This window comes from Anabrus simplex, chromosome 6 (assembly GCF_040414725.1).
Source record: "Anabrus simplex isolate iqAnaSimp1 chromosome 6, ASM4041472v1, whole genome shotgun sequence".
Classification (NCBI taxonomy): Eukaryota; Metazoa; Arthropoda; class Insecta; order Orthoptera; family Tettigoniidae; genus Anabrus; species Anabrus simplex.
This window is the reverse complement of record NC_090270.1, coordinates 212,317,445-212,337,087: the sequence shown is the minus strand read 5'-3', so window position 1 is coordinate 212,337,087 and position 19,643 is coordinate 212,317,445. Positions and strand designations below refer to the sequence as shown.

The 19,643-nt window shown below is 39.4% G+C and overlaps 1 protein-coding gene across 1 annotated transcript in view; it reads right to left on the bottom strand.

The window, feature by feature from the left end:
• Positions 1-19,643, bottom strand: part of LOC136876327 (carcinine transporter) — a 309,979-nt gene that overhangs the window by 68,193 nt on the left and 222,143 nt on the right. The window contains exon 3 of the mRNA XM_067150177.2: positions 5,309-5,596. Coding sequence (XP_067006278.2) covers positions 5,309-5,596 — 288 coding nt within the window. The remainder of the gene's footprint in view (positions 1-5,308; positions 5,597-19,643) is intronic.

Below are 19,643 nucleotides of genomic sequence, written 5' to 3'. Positions count from 1 at the left end.
TATAAAGTATACATATTCTTATTGGAGGATATTTCTTCTTCTTCCCGGCCTTTTCTCAATTACATGGTATTGGCCCAGTTTTACGAACGGATGCCCTTCCTGACAACAACCCTATGTATTCACTCGTGCGTGTTTCTGTGGTGGTTTGTAGTGTGATGTGTTGTGTGTAAGAGAGGATATGTGTTAAGAGGAACTCAAACACCTAGCCCACGAGAGAGAGAGGAATTAACTAGACAAATATAAAATCCCCGACTGGTCAGGATTCGGACCCCGGGCTCTCTGAACCAACGATCACTACGCTGACCATTCATCCAAGGAGCCGGACCATCATACTAACTCACTGTTAGACAAAATTATCACATAACCTACCAAACGCGTTGTTCAAAATGCCTTTATTTGAAAACATCATGAACAAGAATAACAGTATCTGAAAGCGTCGAAGTTGTCAATTGTTTATGGATTCTTACACGGCTAAAGAGACCAATTCTAGGTTCACAAGCTCTGCTGCAATGCCAGCATAAGCTACTTGTTGATAAAGAAACTGGCTGTTACTTTTCTCTAACCGTTCATTTCTACGATTTCTTTTACCAGGCTTGTCCCTTCGTTGCTCTTTTTCTTGAAATGTTGTAGGCTCTCATAGAAAAGACGTTGCCACGTCGGATGATCTGATGCTGTATTTCTCTTCTACTTCTGTTTTCCGCTTTAATTTCTCGCCTCTGTCGTGCCTCTTTAGGCTTTAATAACACTATAAGTCATCTTCTTATCTGTTTACCTAAGAATCCCTGCGCCTAAATTTCTCCTCTGTTACTGTTTCTTATATACGTAACTCATATCATCACAATTAAGTGAGGGACATTTCGTTTTGCAATACAGCCACTTGGTATTTACATATTTGTCCTATCCGGCTGTCCACAGTTATAAACATATTTTCTATTTTCATCTTAATTACTCCTTATGTATGCGAGTGCTAATCCAGAAACCTGGACACTCTTTCCTTTGAGGAAAAATTCCATGCTGTTCAAATGTATAACTTTTTGGCCCCGGAGCATATATAAATATGGAGGCAATTTCAATGACGGTGCAGACCTTCGTTTCGGGGTAATTGGTGGCTAAATGGTATGTCCTATCACAAAAAAGATAGCATAATCACATTTCAATTTGGAGAGATCTACAACTTTGGCCCTATGACATATTGTCGTATCTCGATCCCTTATACGTTAGACAGAGCTGTATTTTTCAATTTTAAGTTAATTTTGTATTATTTACATTATATCGTATCGTTTGGCACACTTTTACGAAAGATAGAATCATAAAATTCGGTACACATATTGACACGACCAGTAGTCATTTGTTAGCCAAATTTTATAATTCCAGCTGCCACACCAGTATTCGAATAATAAAGTAATGTGTGAAAACCGGACCCAGATTTTACCCTATTTAATGTTTCTAACTCTATCTAACCAATAAATATAGGAAATACAAAAAATGTCAACCATGTAGAATTGTAAAAGCGACGTCTGATGACCTAATCCGTTTGTTAATATGACGTACCGTTTAAAAGCAGTAAATCTTCAAATGGAGGTCTGCACTTATAAACGTGCCCATGCTTATTTGTTACATAAATGAAGTTGCATGGGGTCCGCTGTCTCTAAGTTCGTTTGTTTTGCCAATTTTCAGGTATGTATCCGATTTAAGTCAACTCAAGACCGTATCAGTGGTTTTTGGCTTTCGTGTCTGTCCGTCTGTCTGTTTCTCCTCTGTTCCACCATTACGGTGATACGGCCGGATAGATCTCGTCCAAATTTCATATATACTGTAGAGTATACTCTTCCAGGGGAAGGTTTAGATATGTATATGATTTAAAAATCACTGGGTGTTTATTCGAAAACAACAACAGTTTTCTTCCATTTTATCTTATACTATTGATTTTCTGTAAAATCGATGGAATTTATGTGAAACGTCAGTTCATATTAAACAACTTTCATTATGTACATAATTTTGCTTGGTCACTGGGCACACATTCCTTTGAAGGAAAGTTCCAAGTTGTTCAAATTTATTACTTTTAGTCTCCGGAAAATATCGAAATACGGAGGCAATTTGAATGACGGTGCAGACATTCGTTTCGTAGTAATTGCTTTCTAAACGGTAAGTCATTTTAGCGAGCACATTACACAATCGTTGCTCAGTTTAGAGAGCTCTTCAACTTTGGTCCTAAGCCTTATTGTAGTATCTCGATTCTTTATACTTTAGATTGCGCTGCATTTTTCGATTATAATCAAATCTCTCCAATTCGATTGTGACTAGCATTAGGAAAGGGGTCTGTCATGGTAATGAGAACTATCCATCTCTATTGTGAATGGCAGTAGGAAATGTGGCCTGCCATTTACATCAAAATTTCCCCAACGTGCACTTTACATCGGTAACAACGTTTTTTTTTTGAGATAACGCTAAGAGACATCCAATTGAATATAATGTTACTCACTGCGTGTACAGTAACTTACGTTGAACTCTGTATAGAATGTTGAATACCGTACCGAAGCACGTATACATTTAGCTAGTATGAAGATAAAGTTGGAATTAAAGATGACGAATTGGGGAAAATATTCATTATAGGACGAGGAATAAGGGATTGGAATACATTATTTACCGGGCTAGTTGGCCGTGCTGTTAGGAGCGCGCAGCTGTGAGCTCGCATCCGGGAGATAGTGGATTCGAACACCACTGTCGGCAGCCCTGAAGATGGTTTTCCGTGGTTTCCCATTTTCACACCAGGCAAATGCTGGGGCTGTACCTTAGTTAAGGCCACGGGCGCTTCCTTCCCATTCCTAGGCCTTCCCTCTCCCATCGTCGCCATAAGACCTGTCTGTGTCGGTGCGATGTAAAGCAACTAGCAAAACTAGAATACATTATCAACGGAAATAATCGTTACATTTCCAAGTTGTTTGAAAATGTTCAAGGGAATCTGCCACTTTGGTGATAGCCCTAAATGCAGATTATTGATGATGGATTAATTGATTGAAAAAAAAATTCAACATTTTCAGACATCGGGTACCCCCCATAAGTGAAGGCCGGAGTTTTGCCATGAATAGGAAATCTTTAACGTACAAATAAATTGTCAGAAATAATTCTGCAGCATTAATGCTCTCTTTAGTGCCCACGGACTGCGCCGGAGTAAAGTAGGAGAGACCCTAACCCTGTACGCTGTAACGGCAATGACCACAGCCAGAACCACGGACCGACTATCCCACGGAATGTTAAGGCTTGCAGGATACGGTTCGGTAATGGCCACTGGAAGGCAGAGATTACTGCCCGAAGTGGGGAGACGCCTTTGTTAGACCTATATGCCGACACTTGACCTTCACGGGCCAATCTGTTACAGCCCTTTAATCAGCCACCATTGTCTCATTACCAGCCACTCGAAATCTAGACGAAATTACAGAACTCAAATGGTCGGCCTCTTAACTACTACATCTTCACTACATTGTTACATATTGTTCTTCAACCATACCGCATTACATGTATTCGTCATTCATAGCAAGTGAGTGGCGAGTCTCAGCATGGGTGACCAGGTTTGTAAGTTACCTTGGGAACACTATTCTCGGAATGCAATATTTAAATACTGTACATACCTTTCTCTAGTACAAAGGTGTGATATTATAATTATTAGACTCAACACTATTTTTGATATAACTTTTGTTATGTAGTACAGTACTTTTCGACAGGGCCAGTACCCTTCTTTTGCATGTCATCCTCTCCCCAGAGAGTAAGTCGTATGTGTACTAAGTTTGCTTGAGAGCTATGCTTCAGCATACACGCATACATCCATAACTTTGGTCATATTGGACATTCCGACTGAGGCTGAACTATGACTTAAATGGCATCCAGATGGTCATAGTTCCTCTCGAGGACCTTGAAAACTGTGGATTCGACATTAATATCTGGGTACTAGGGGTGTCTTTCCCCCACAGTCTTTTTTTTTTTCAGATAGCAAGTCGTATGTGTCCCAAGTTTGGTTGAGAGCTATGTTGGAACATTCATACTTTCATCCATAATCTTGATCATTTTGGACATATTCTTTTCCACTCCTTCTCACCGCCGTGCCAATGGGGCTGATATTAGACTTAAAATATATCTGGAGTGTGACTATTCACCTCAGCGATCCAGAAAACTATGGATTCTACATTAATATAGGTCGTTATCTATTATTTTTATACTTCACTCCCTTTCCATCTCCGAGTCCTATGATGTCCTACACAACAGTATATTTTTTACAGATAGTAAGTCATATGTGTACCAATTTTGGTTGGCAGCTACGCCCAAACGTACATGCATAATCTCGCTGCTGTAGAATCCTGGAGCTGACGTTGCCACGGTTACGACAGTTCAATTCTTTATCAGATTCCTAGAGCAGGGGTAATGTGGTGCCAATATCTCCGTAACGGTTGGTTTTAGGGCCTTAAAACATGGTTTTTGGGCCCGTTGGGCTAAGCGAGTTTTGTTCTTTGCGTCAAGGGGCTTAACATTAGCAGATATTTCTTTATTTAGTATGCTTGATTTGGCAGACTCCTCATGAGGAAAGTGTTTGTTCAGTTCTGAATAAATTTACGGCATATATAAAACCATAATATTTTTATATACCGTATTCGTGTATTGTACGTGTTGGTAAAATCTGTTAATCTGTTAATTCTGTTCATGTTGTCAAAATCTTATTTTTGGTATAAAATGTTGTAAATAATATAGAACTGTTGGTTTGTGTCTATTGTGCATACATATATACATCTACCGAGCTCGATAGCTGCAGTCGCTTACGTGCGAACAGTATCCAGTATTTGGGAGAGAGTAGGTTCGAATCCCACTGTCGGCAGCCCTGGAGATGGTTTTCCTTGGTTTCCCATTTTTACACCAGGCAAATGCTGGGGCTGTACCTTAATTAAGGCCACGGCCGCTTCCTTCCCACTCCTAGCCCTTTCCTGTCTCATCGTTGCCATAAGACCTACCTGTCTCGGTGCGACGTAAACCAACTAGCAAAAAATAATATTGTGCATACGCAAAATCATTCTATATCATCATCAGCTAAATGATCCGAGTCGCCCATCAATTAATTATTATACTGTTGTTAATTTTACGGAAAAATTAATTTACCATTGAAATTAGGGCATGTTACTTGATCATTCACACAAGTTTAATTGAAATCTGTGTGGTCCAACCATAACATTCCCTTGTTTTAATTTCTGACAATGGTTGAAAGTTAAATCCAACGGCAAGCTCCAGTCACGAAGAAGGATGTAAAGAAAAGTTGGTGACATACCTGTGTGACAAGCGTGTTGTCATAGTCCTTGTTGTCATAGTTCCAGCCGTAGAGACAGGGTGTAGTGTTCCAAGCGGGGTCTCCCTCTCGACCGTTCCACTTGCTGGTGTTTTGGAGCAGCGCCGTGAAGTTCACGTCGTACATGAGACACTTGCTGTACTGTTTCCTTCCGTCCAACGTCTGGTACGGGATCGCGAGTCGCCTCTGTTGCTCTGGTGTCATGGACATGGGGTGTTCCTCCAGCGAGGGCACCCGGCACCAGTGCTCGGGGGAAGCCGACACAAATACCTACATGACATGAAGAACGTGTATAAGTAGGCATCTTATCTTATAAAGTGACAAGGAAATTGCAGGCGATAACTTTACCAACACACTAAAATTAGGGCCCCTTTCACGCTAGGTTCTGAGAACCGAGTCTCTGTGTGACGCGATGGGTGTCGGATCTCGATCAAGTAGACCCCATATCTGCTTACCCACACGAATCGCAAACTTTGGAGGGGGTGAGATTTGAACGAGGGGATGCGCCGAACATTTGTCACACGTTAACAAATATCTCTTTCCCAGGCCTTGAATCACCTGTTTTTTAATTAATTAACCCGCCACTAAGCTAAATTCTACAGATCTGACCCCACACGTAGTTAAGATGATAATTATAGAGGAACAGGAGCTGATGAAACTATTTACTTGTGCTAAATTGAGATATATGCATATTAACGTGAGCAGCCGTTAGCACCTGGCGAGCTGTCACAAAGGAAGAGGGTTGGTTTGTTCGTACTTCTCCTTGGATCCGGAGACCTTGTGACGCTATAAATGCTGGGTAGACCGGGGAAGCGTTCTGCTATCTATATATTAAAAAATTATGAAAACGAAAGTCAGTCAGTCCGGCCATTCTGTCCGATCGATTTCCTTAATTTTTTAAACTGAAAGGTATTCATGCACAGATTTTTCATCAGGTACTATGCATCACTTAACTTCCGCCTTCCTCAAATTATTTGATTTTTCATTTTTGTCTGCTTGAAGCAATCATATCTTTGGTTATAATTGAGGTACGGAGTTTGTTTTGGCCTAAGAACACTCAGTGGATCAAGATTTTTCATTTAAGCTCTTAATTATTCAAATCGGTTGATTCTGAGGAAAGTTATGAGTGCACATTCAATTGGACTCTCATTTCTTCAACATTTTTTCTCATTGAAGGAATCGTATCTTTCGTTCTAATTGAGGTACGCAGTTCGTTTTGGTCTAAAACACTTAGTGGATCAAGCGATTTCTTTTGAGGCATTAACTACTTAAATTGGTGGATTCTAAGAAAAGTTATGAGTACATTTGTCTCCATGACGAAGATCTTTGAAGGACTTTTTAACAGTTCGGCACGTAGTGTTGTTCCAAGGAACGTTTAATTCAATTTCTTTTTGTGATGTATTTTCAAGTGTTTTTGACATAATAGTACATTCTATTACCACAGCAGATCATGTGATTTATTTCATTAACTCGAAACTTTGCAAATACATCCGTGAGGATAGTAACGAACAACACCATATATTGCGGGCGGAGCCAGCGGGAAACTGTTAGTTGCAATTTGAACGCCGAGTGTGACGTGTCGCGATCGCGAGCCGAAGTTTCTGTGAAGTTTCTGTTTGCTGTAACTTGAAACGTTGTGATTTAGCTCACAAGAGCTAGCGACGGTCTGCACGTATAAGTTATATCCGGTGCGTAAGCGAACTGTGAAATTAACGTGTGTAAATCGTCAATATATTACCATTGACAAGGACAGAGAGAGCAACCGAGCCCAGTTCCCTTAATTCAGACTAAAACCTATGCGGCAGCTATAGTCAATTATTAGTCAAACTAAGGTTGCGATCGTGCGTTCGAGCACACTAAGCGGAGAAGTAAATGGTTCTAATTTTATTCAACAGTTCCAAATACAGCCGACATCAAGGAGACAGCATCCATGAACAATCCAGGAGTTGACAAGAGGACTTTCTTCCCTGTGCTGTGTGTAGTAGTCATGGGCCGAGCCCACATGACATAGCGGATGTAATTCGCCGCTGGTGGATAACTTGCCGCCAAGTTAAGTCCTTTTGTTTTTTAAGCATATGAAGTGATAGCTAGATTCACTAGTTTAGGCCGTCTTAAATAAATTAATCTTTAAATTAAGCCAGAGTGTCATTTGTATTGCTCATATCAGTAAATTTAAATACGTTCAGGGCTGCTTGCATGCGAAGTCCCCGAGCTATGTGTTTTAAATATTAAGATGGAAAATAATAGGTTAGATGTATGTGTGTGTTATTGTTATTTGTATTTTATTCCAGTTTATGTTGATTTAAGGGAGAGTTGTATGGGTAGATTCTTCAAGAAAAATCGAATGGGCTGCATGCCACCAGTGTCGAATTGGTCAAGAGGATTCGAGAGGATTAGACTAGAGGCAGTATATTCTAGGACTAGCGAATGTACCCGTGCTTCGCTACGGTATTCTACATTGTATTCGAATATCGAAGTAAATAGTGTACATGCAGTAAATAAGATTGTTTTAAAATTGCATGTCTCTTAGCGTTATCCGAGACAGAGCATGAGGAGGTCCCCGTACGTTGTTTCCAATGTAAAGTGTTTGTTACGGATTTGTGATATAACGGCAGGCTCACTTGCCTACTGCCGTTCACAATCGAGTTGGGAAGTTTACATTATAATTGCAGGCCCCATTGCCTACTACGCGGACAGAATCGATTTGGGGAGTTTCCGTTAAAATGGCAGCACCCCTTTCCTACTTCCAGACAGATTACAGTTGAGGAGTTTCTATTATAATGGTAGGCAATTACCCTACTATCACTCGAAATTGAGTTGTGCAGTTACCATTTTTAATGCCAGGCCCATTTTCTTACTGCCAGCCAGCTTACTGCCAGTCACACCAAGTTGGTGAGTTTCCATCAAAATAGCAGTCCACTATGCCTAATGCCAGTCACATTTTAGAAGAGGACATTTCTTTATAATGGCGGGCACCCTTGCCTACTGCCAAACACAATCGGGTAGGGGAGTTTTAAACAAAACTGCATGCTCACTTGCCTTATGCAAGTCAAATCGAGAAGGGAACTATTCATTACAATTGTAGGCCTTCCTCACTAATGACAGTTACACAGGAGTTGGAGAAGGAACCCTTTCCTACTGCCAGTCAAAGTCGGTGTGGGGAGTACTGATTACAATATCAGACCCACCCTTTCTCGATTGCTAAAAATCGACATCAGTGAATATATATAGATCGACATACGAAAGTATATGCGTGTTTACAATATTGAAGACCTTCATTTACAGATTAACTGCTACTAAACGTACGTCATATCGACAAAGGATTATACCATAAGACACGCCGGATTTAGTGGCCTAAATGGCTGGTCCAATGATATGTCATCTATTCTTGGGTGAGATTGAGTTAGAAACGTGGAATAGGGTAACGATTTTGTAAGATTATCTCACATTACATTACTTTTCGGATAATTATATGACAGCTGCATACATAGCATTTGGTTCACATATGCCTACTGGATGGGCCAATTTTCGTGAAGAGTATGATGATTCTGTATTTCATATAAGTAATTGAAAGTATGAATTATGCATGTGAAAATTCCAAATTGACTTAACATCGATTAATAGCGAAAAATCAAACGTAAAAGGGATACAGATACGGCAAAAAGTCATAAGACCAAGGTTGTAGATCATTCCAAATTGAACGGAGATTGTGCAATCCGTTATGTGATAGGAATTTCCCAAGGTCTGCACCATCATTAAAATTGCCTGCATATTTCGATATTCTTCAGGGATAAAAAAAAGAAATTTAATGATCTGGGATGTTTTCCTTTCGTTACAGGCTAATTGTCAAATTTCAATTATCTTCTTTTTCGTCTGGCAGATTATGCCGCAATCTGGATTTTGGGCGAGGCGGGTAAAAATTAGGACTTTCAGGAAACTAAACCAAAAATTATGGAGATGGTCATTATTACCCCTTTAACATAAAGCTGTACGAAAATTTCGCCAAAATTTATATAGATAAGGAATCTGCTCCATGTAAAACACCTTTTGGGCTATGTCCGCTGGACTTAACCTGCAAAAGTGACCATTCATGATATCTCCCTTATTAATCCTGCTGACGAAAAAATGCACATGAAAAGAAAGGTTTAGAGGTGGAATTCCATCACGTTTCGTCGATTTCCAGTCAGGTTGGTCTTGTTCTGTATATATTGTGGAAGAGTAAAATCACCATTTCGGTTCCCTATAAACCGCCAGTCCATTCCGGAACATGAAATGTTATTTACGTTTAAAACCTATCTTTGGACAGGTGGATGCTAAATATAAATTTTGGTTCGAATGTCTTCAGTAGTTTTCAAGTTGTAAGGAATACGCTTTACACGCACCCGCTCGTGAGTCAAGTCCGATGGGAATTGTACAGAAAAACGGTCCGTTAATGATATCTCCCTCATTAATCCTCGTATCGAAATGATGCACATGAGAAAAAAGGTTTAGAAATTAATTTCTACCAAGGCAGGTAGATTTAAATTAACTTTGGTTGTGTATATTTTGTGGAAGTGCAAAATCACTGTTTCGGTTTCGTATAGGTGTATTCTAAATATGAGTCTTGGTGGAAATACATCCAGTAGTTTGTAGCACTCGCGTACATACGGCGTAATTAAGGAAGAAAATAATACAGTTAAGAATGTTGAAACTAATAGAAAATGGATTATAACTGAGGACCGCCGGATAACGACAAATATGTAAATGCTAAGTTAACGTATTGGAAAATCAAATGCCCCTCAATAAATTATACTAGTGTGAATTATGGATATAATAAAGCGGTAACAGAGAAGAAATTTAGGTCCAGTGATTCTTAGGTAAACAAATAATAAGATGACTAATGGTGTTATTACTTAATCTATTCGAGGGCGGTTATAACATCCAACGATATTCCGATAATATCCCGCAGATAGGCCGATTGACGCCTCTTTTGCCTTCTACCCAAGGAACAACCATGAATTTAAAAGCATGATGAGGAAAATCGCAATACGTTACTTCCCTGCTGGCATGCAGTCAGAGACGTTGCCATGGTAACCTGTAGGTTCGTTGTCGGTCTGTCGGTCACTCAATGCAGAGCATGATACCAGCGGAAAATTGTAAATTTCTCCGTCATGTGAAGAGTAAGGTAAATTATGAACATAACGAAAATTGTTTATAATGAAGAGACGTTTTACGTACGGTAAACGAAGTTTACAGAAAATCAATAGTATAAGAGAAAATGGAGGAAAACCATTCTGGTTTTCCTATAAACCCCCCATCTGTTCAATGCTTTTGAAATGATATGCATATCGAAACCTTCCCCAGGATGATTGTACTCTAAATGTGAAGTTTGGTTGAGATCTATCCAGCCGTTTCGAAGTGAGGGTGGAAAAACCATTCTGGTTTTCCTATAAACCCCCGGTCTATTCAAAGATTTTAAAATAATATGCATATCGAAACCTTCCCCGGGATGAGTATACTCTAAATATGAAGTTTGGTTGAGATGTATCCAGCTGTTTCGACGTGATGGTGGAGAAACCATTCTGGTTTTCCTATAAACCCCCCGTCTATTCAAAGATTTTAAAATGAAATGCATTTCGAAACCTTCCCCGGGATGAGTATACTCTAAATGTGAAGTTTGGTTGTGATCTATCCAGCCGTTTCGACGAGATGGTGGAAAAACCATTCTGGTTTTCCTATAAACCCCCCGAGTATTCAAAGATTTTAAAATGATATGCATACCGGAACCTTCCCCGGGATGAGTATATTCTAAATATGAAGTTTGGTTGAGATCTATCCAGCCGTTTCGACGTGATGGTGGAACAGACAAACAGACAAACAGACAAACAAACAGACACGAAACGTAAAAACCACCGATTCGGTCTTGAGTTGACCTAAAACGGATAAATATCTGAAAAATTGGCAAAACAAAAGAAATTACAGACAGCGGACCCCCTACAATTTTATTTATATAGATATAACGGCAGGCTCACTTGTCTACTGTCATTCACAATCGAGTTGGGAAGTTTACACTATAACTGCAGGCCCCATTGCCTACTACGCGGACAGAATCGATTTGGGGAGTATCGTTAAAATGGCAGCCCCCTTTCCTACTTCCAGACAGATTACAGTTGAGGAGTTTTTATTGTAATGGCAGGCAATTACCCTACTATCACTCGAAGTTGAGTTGTGCAGTTATCATTTCCAGGTCCATTTTCCTACTTCCAGCTACCTTACTGCCAGTCACACCAAGTTGGTGAGTTTCCATCAAAATAGCGGGCCACTATGCCTAATGCCAGTCACATTTTAGATGAGGACATTTCTTTATAATGGCGGGCACCCTTGCCTACTGCCAAACACAATCGGGTAGGAGAATTATAAACAAAACTGCATGCTCACTTGCCTTCTGCAAGTCAAATCGAGAAGGGAACTATTCATTACAATTGTAGGCCTTCCTTACTAATGACAGTTACACAGGAGTTGGAGAAGGAATCCTTTCCTACTGCCAGTCAAAGTCGGTGTGGGGAGTACTGATTACAATATCAGACCCACCCTTTCTCGATAGCTAAAAATCGACATCAGTGAATATATATATAGATCGACATACGAAAGTATATGCGTGTTTACAATATTGAAGACCTTCATTTACAGATTAACTGCTACTAAACGTACGTCATATCGACAAAGGATTATACCATAAGACACGCCGGATTTAGTGGCCTAAATGGCTGGTCCTATGATATGTCATCTATTCTTGGGTCAGATTGAGTTAGAAACGTGGAACAGGGTAAAGGTTTTGTAAGATTATCTCACATTACATCACCTTTCGGATAATTATGTGCAGCTACATACATAGCATTTGGCTCACATATGCCTACTGGGTGGGCCAATTTTCGTGAAGAGTATGATGATTCTGTATTTCATATATGTAACTGAAAGTATGAATTATGCATGTGAAAATTCCAAATTGACTTAACATCGATTAATAGAGGAAAAATCAAACGTAAATGGGATACAGATACGGCAAAAGTCAAAAGACCAAGGTTGTAGATCATTCCAAATTGAACGGAGATTGTGCAATCCGTTATGTGATAGGAATTTCCGAAGGTCTGCACCATCATTAAAATTGCCTGCATATTTCGATATTCTTCGGGGATAAAAAGTGAAAAATGTAATGATCTGGGATGTATTCCGTTCGTTACAGGCGAAAACGTATAATTTTGTCAAATTTCAATTATCTTCTTTTTCTTCTGGCAGATTATGCCGCAATCTGGATTTTGGGCGAGGCGGATAAAAATTAGAACTTTCAGGAAACTAAACCAAAAATTATGGAGATGATCATTATTACCCCTTATAACGGAATGCTTTACGAAAATTTCGCCAAAATAGTCAGTGTAGAGGCACACAGTCGTTACGATTTGATTTATATAGATAAGGAATCTGCTCCATGTAAAACACCTTTTGGGCTATGTCCGCTGGACTTAACCTGCAAAAGTGACCATTTATGAAAAATGCACATGAAGAAAAAGGTTTAAAGGTGGAATTCCATCACGTTTGGTCGATTTCCAGTTAGGTTGGTCTTGTTCTGTATATATTGTGGAAGAGTAAAATCACCATTTCGGTTCCCTATAAACCGCCAGTCCATTCCGGAACATGAAATGTTATTTACGTTTAAAACCTACCTTTGGACAGGTGGATGCTAAATATAATTTTTGGATCGAATGTCTTCAGTAGTTTTCAAGTTGTAAGGAATGCGCTTTACACGCACCCGCTCGTGAGTTAAGTCCGATGGGACTTGTACAGGAAAACGGTCCGTTAATGATATCTCCCTTATTAATCCTCGTATCGAAATGATGCACATGAGAAAAAAAGTTTATAAATTAATTTCTACCAAGACAGGTAGATTTAAATTAACTTTGGTTGTGTATATTTTGTGGAAGTGCAAAATTACTGTTTCGGTTTCGTATAAACCCCCAGTCAGTTCAGGGATTTTGAAACAATATTTTCCCTAAAACCTATCAAGGACAGGTGTATTCTAAATATGAGTCTTGGTGGAAATACATCCAGTAGTTTGTAGCACTCGCGTACATACGGCGTAATTAAGGAAGAAAATAATACAGTTAAGAAAGTTGAAACTAATAGAAAATGGATTATAACTGAGGACAGCCGGATAACGACAAATATGTAAATGCCAAGTTAACGTATTGGAAAATCAAATCCCCTCAATAAATCATGCTAGTGTGTGTTATGGATATAATAAAGCGGTAACAGAGGAGAAATTTAGATCCAGTGATTCCTAGGTAAACAAATAATAAGAAGATGACTAATGGTGTTATTACCTAATCTATTCGAGGGCGGTTATAACATCCAACGATATTCCGCCAATATCCCGCAGATAGGCCGATTGACGCCTCTCTTGCCTTCTACCCGAGGAACAACCACGAATTTAACAGCATGATGAGGAAAATGGCAATACGTTACTTCCCTTGTGGCATGCAGTCAGAGACGTTGCCATGGTAACCTGTAGGTTCGTTGTCGATCTGTCGGTCACTCAATGCAGAGCATGATACCAGCGGAAAATTGTAAATTTCTCCGTCATGTGAAGAGTAAGGTAAATTATGAACATAACGAAAGTTGTTTATAATGAAGAGACGTTTCACGTACGGTAAACTAAGTTTACAGAAAATCAATAGTATAAGAGAAAATGGAGGAAAACCATTCTGTTTTTCCTGTAAACCCCCGTCTATTCAAATATTTTAAAATAATATGCATACAGAAACCTTCCCCGAGAGGAGTATACTCTAAATATGAAGTTTAGTTGAGATCTATCCAGCCGTTTCGAAGTGATGGTGGAAAAACCATTCAGGTTTTCCTATAAACACCCCGTCTATTCAAAGATTTTAAAATGATATGCATATCGAATCCTTCCGCGGGATGAGTGTACTCTAAATATGAAGTTTGGCTGTGATCTATCCAGCTGTTTCGACGTGATGGTGGAGAAACCATTCTGGTTTTCCTATAAACCCCCCGTGTATTCAAAGATTTTAAAATGATATGCATTTCGAAACCTTCCCCGGGATGAGTATACTCTAAATATGTAGTTTGGTTGAGATCTATCCAGCCGTTTCGACGTGATGGTGGAAAAACCATTCTGGTTTTCCTATAAACCCCCCGTGTATTCAAAGATTTTAAAACAATATGCATATCGAAACCTTCCCCGGGATGAGTATACTCTAAATATGAAGTTTGGTTGAGATCTATCCAGCCGTTTCGACGTGATGGTGGAACAGACAAACAGACAGACAAACAGACACGAAACGTTAAAACCACCGATTCGGTCTTGAGTTGACCTAAAACGGATAAATATCTGAAAAATTGGCAAAACAAAAGAAATTACAGACAGCGGACCCCCTACAATTTTATTTATATAGATGTTTTATTGCATGATGCATGAATTTCAGCTGTGAGAAGGCACAAGGAGAGAATTTTCAATGTCGAATAGTCCGATGGCTATCTTTGGGAAGAAAGGTTCTGATCTTATCTGTGATCATTGATTCTGACCCATGTAAGTAGAGTCTACGACCATTTTGGAAGGGTAATTCAGGTGCAATCCTGAACAAGTGTTTTATATGTTTGTGTCCGAGTGATAGGAATGTGTGTGTGTAATTTAGGCTATTACTAGTGGATCGGGTATTACCATCGCATATCATGAACGGTTTAGAAATCGAGCCGTCGGGCAAAGAACTAGGGATTTAACAAAGTGTGTAACTAAAAAACGTAAACTCAAATTATTCCATGCCACAAGAAATTCTTCCTAACATCTCGGGTTCGTTACCCGCTTTGCTTGTAAAAGATTTATTTAATAATGTTAATTTATGTGAAAATTCACGTAATTTTTTCTTTGATTGACACAACCAGTGGTTGGTTGTTTACATGATTTAATTTTTGTTCAGTATGATTTCTTTTTATGTTTTCAGTTTAATAAATCCATTTTACCCGATTTCTCGAGTTCTGATTCATTAGACTTATATGTACGTATTACCTGTTCATAAACTTTGGTGTATTTCATAGTTAGATATTTTCCTATTTTGGTTTTGACCCTGTTCGGACGCACCACGCATTTCTACCCCGGAGCCAGGCCGAAATTTGGACAGAATACGGTACAATGTGATGAATGTAATGGTCGCGTAGATATTCAAAGTTCAACTCATGTTTATTGAACCGTCAAGAAGCATCTCGTAATTACATCTATCAATTTCTTACTAAACATTGTCTCCCTCTATCATGTTGTCTCCATATATAAAGTATTTTTCATCAGACATCTTCATTATAGACTATCATGCCTTCCAACGTTCAGTATGAGAGCCTATATAAAGCACACATCTGTAAAATTTTGAAATCATGTAAATCGAAAAATTGTGCCTCAAATCTCTTTTTCAAACATAAATTCAGAGGAAGGAGATTATTGTAAACGATGCAATAACATATAGAAAATGCAAGAAGTAGAATAACATAATGAAAAAATCGCGATTTCTTTCTGTAGTTGTTAAATTTGACTTTGTAAGTTATATATCGTCAATGTGTGAAATTTACGTTTATTAACATGTCGTAGACCAGGCTTACATTCTCACAAGGCGGCAATTTTGTGACACAGAATAATCTTGCAAACTGTGCATTATTAGTTTACAATAATTGTGCCAACACAAGATGGAAATCTAAAGTGTGAAATTGTGTTGCAATTACCCGTGGGCTTGAAAATGAGTTTTCCTATCTATAATTGATTATACTTGTCAGAAATTCACTTCAATCTGGCACAAAGTGTAACAACTGCACGGCCTCTCCCCAGCGGCATATACACCTTACACGCCTGAATATAATGAAGACTCGCGGAGACAGTCTCAACTTAATGGAAACCATTTATAGTTTTCAAGTTTATTAACGGATGTCACGACTTTGGGTTTGGAGTGCCTTGGGCTTGGTATGAAGATTGTTTAATAAGGAATGTAACTGTTAGGGGGTTAATACTCGGTAGCTTATTTCATTTATTTCTAAGTTGCCACTACTGTGAGTTCAAATTTCAAATTAAATCATCCAGCTCGACCTTAAGCTTTAAATGCTAGAGGGAAACGCTGGTATCTTCCCGTCATCACACGCAAGTTAGTTCACATGATAAGAGTAAATTCTTTAGCCGCCTACTTTAGAAGCTGCCCCAGCACTCCTGTAGCCTGGTGTGAGGAGAACTTCACTCCGTGTAGCACTGATCCAGATAGATACATAATGTCCAAATTGCTTCCGTTTATAGGGGCGAAAACAGAAGGTAATTAATTCGACGTTTAAAAGTGGAATGCTTCAAACTGTTTATTGACTTAGCAGAACTCGAGTTCCCAAAAGACAGTGGAAGAGACATTCATCGCCCTTGAACTGGCCAGTAGGAAAGTGAGACTGAACATCAACCAGCAGAAAACTAAATATATGGCTGCTGGGAAAGCATGTAAGGAGAACATGCCAGCCTCAATATCCTTGGGCAATTACACCATTGAGAGAGTTGAGCAGTTTAAATATCTGGGATTGACAGTCACCTACTCAAATGATAACTCTATGAAATTAAACGGAGATTAATAGCATCCAACAGAGCCTATTTTGCTCTAACAAGACTTCTCTCCTCAAGGATATTGACTCGTACCACCAAATTAACCATCTGCAGAACACTTACAAGATCTGAACTTACATATGCCTTGGAAACTTTGCCAATAACAGCAAAAGCTACCGGAATGCTGGATGCCTTCGAAAGAAAGATAATTCAAACCAATCTGTGAAAGAGGAACATGGAGGAGAGGGTACAGTCATGAACTGTACACCATTTGTAAATATCCACCTATTAGAAGAATAGTAAACTCAGTCAGACTAAGATGGGACAAGCACGTAGCACGGATGAGTGATGTGGAAATACCTAAACAGGTATTAAATGGGAATCCAGGGGGACAGACAGGACGAGGTCGACCGAGAACCAGATGGATGGAGTAATTGAAGATCTTAGGGAAATGGGCTGTGGAAATTGGAAAGCTTTAGCGTTGGATCGAGATAAATGGCGGAAGATAGTTGAAGAGGCCAGGGTGTACAATGAACTGTAGAGCAATAGAAGAAAAAAAGAAGAGCTCGAGTCCAATTCTGATTTTAAAAATATTTTTCTGTGTCAGAGGAAGACGTTTCACATTCCTTGTAGTTGAGGTTAACAGAACTACAACGCAATACTAGGATGAAAGATAGGTTCAACTCTCCTACTATGCAGTTTTACGTTAAATTTCCTCAGCGACTGATCTATAAACATACTCTGATTTTGGTGCTGGTAAGCCGTCTGCAGAAGTAGGCCACCCCCAACCATTTTAATCTTCTCCAACAACTTAACACTCTCTTCATGATATCGACCTTTATGTACTCATTACACATAATTCTAGCCGCGCGATTGGGAAGGCCCGTCACAATTTTACTAAATCTACCGGCTATCTGATTTAGTGTAATATGTTCCATTTCAACTCCCCATATTTATACTCCATATAACACTCTACTTAATACCACTGCTTTAAACACCATTATCTGAATATTATAATCGATACCCGGAAATTTATATTCCAATGCTCTTATACCTAAAAGTGCTGCTAACCCCCTCCACTTTGCTTGTTTAATTTGATCGGACCATTTGCCATTCCTGCTTATACAAACACCCAAATACTCTAGTTTATCAGTCTCCTCTATTACCTCTCCATTGTCCGCTCCCGTAGCGTAACGGTTAGTGTTATTAGCTGCCGTCCTCGGGGGCCCGGGTTCGATTCCCGGTACTGCCAGAAATTTAAGAATGGCGGGAGGGCTGGTATGTGGTTGAAATGGTACATGCAGCTCACCTCCACTGGGGTGCCTGAAAAGAGCCGCACCACCTCGGGATGAGGACACGAGTTTACTTTACCTCTCCACTTGTCACCCATTTCTTCTTCCTACTTTTCCTACCATCACCTTTGTCTTATTACTATTTATTATCAGCGACCATTTACTAGCATACTCCGATACCTCATTTATACTTTTTGTAAACCCCCTCCTGTCAGCGTCATCAGTAAGATACCGTCTGTAAATATCAAACCTGGGATTTCTTGTTCTCTTAATACAGGACAATCCCACTTCTCCCCATGCACGCCTAATATGTCATTTATGAATATCAAGAGTAGAATTGGAGATAATTTACAACCCTGTTTCAAACCTATATTCGATTCAAATAAACAATATACAACCCCTCCCTCTACTCGAGTGCTACAATACACTTCCTCATATATATGGCCTCGATCGCGCGTCTCATCCTTTTTGAAATTCCCGTTCTACCCAATCTCCCTTACAGCTCCCTCGTACTCACTGTATCGCAGGCCTTTTCAAAACCCACCGTTGCTATATACACATTTTTTCTTCCTTCCTCACATATTTATCAATTATTGCCTTAACTATCATTACATTTTTCATCGTCCTCCGTCCTTTCCTAAAACCACTCTAGTAAATCGATAGTATGGAAAACTCTTCTGCCCACTTTCTCAACCTGTTCGATAATATGGCCGTATACACCTTATCAACGCGTCTAGTAAAGTTATGCCCCTGTAGTTACTAGGATTTTTCCTTACCCCTTTATTTTTAAAAGTAGTACCTTTTTGCCTTCAAACACCTTGTTAAATAACTTCACTATACTCTGCCTCATCGGGCTATTTTTTTGCTCTCTGTTCCAGTCTATCATTGGAAAATGTATTTTTGCGTCTATCTGTTGACAGGAGTAGAGCGCAATCCAGTCTCAGTCTCATTATAGTCAAAAGTAATGGATTATGAAGAAAATACTGCTAAAGAAGAAGATAACTAATTACGACATAGAGTGAAATCATATTTAGAAAGCCCTCTTTTAACATGGCTAGCTGTGAATAAGCTTCCATTTAACAGATAATTATACTCTCACATCTATGCGTTTTATTTTTCTAAAGAAACAAACGGCTTACCTTTAAATGTCTAAGGAGATTTTCAACACAGAGCATTATTTAATATATATACACTGACTGACAGAGCAAATGCAACACCAAGAAGGAGTGGTTCGAAAGGGATGAAAGTTGGGGAAAAACAGAGACGGCACGGACGAATAATTGATGTTTATTTCAAACCGATATGCAGGTTACACAATGCGCACGGCATCGACTCAGTAGGATGTAGGACCACCGCGAGCGGCGATGCACGCAGAAACACGTCGAGGTACAGAGTCAATAAGAGTGCGGATGGTGTC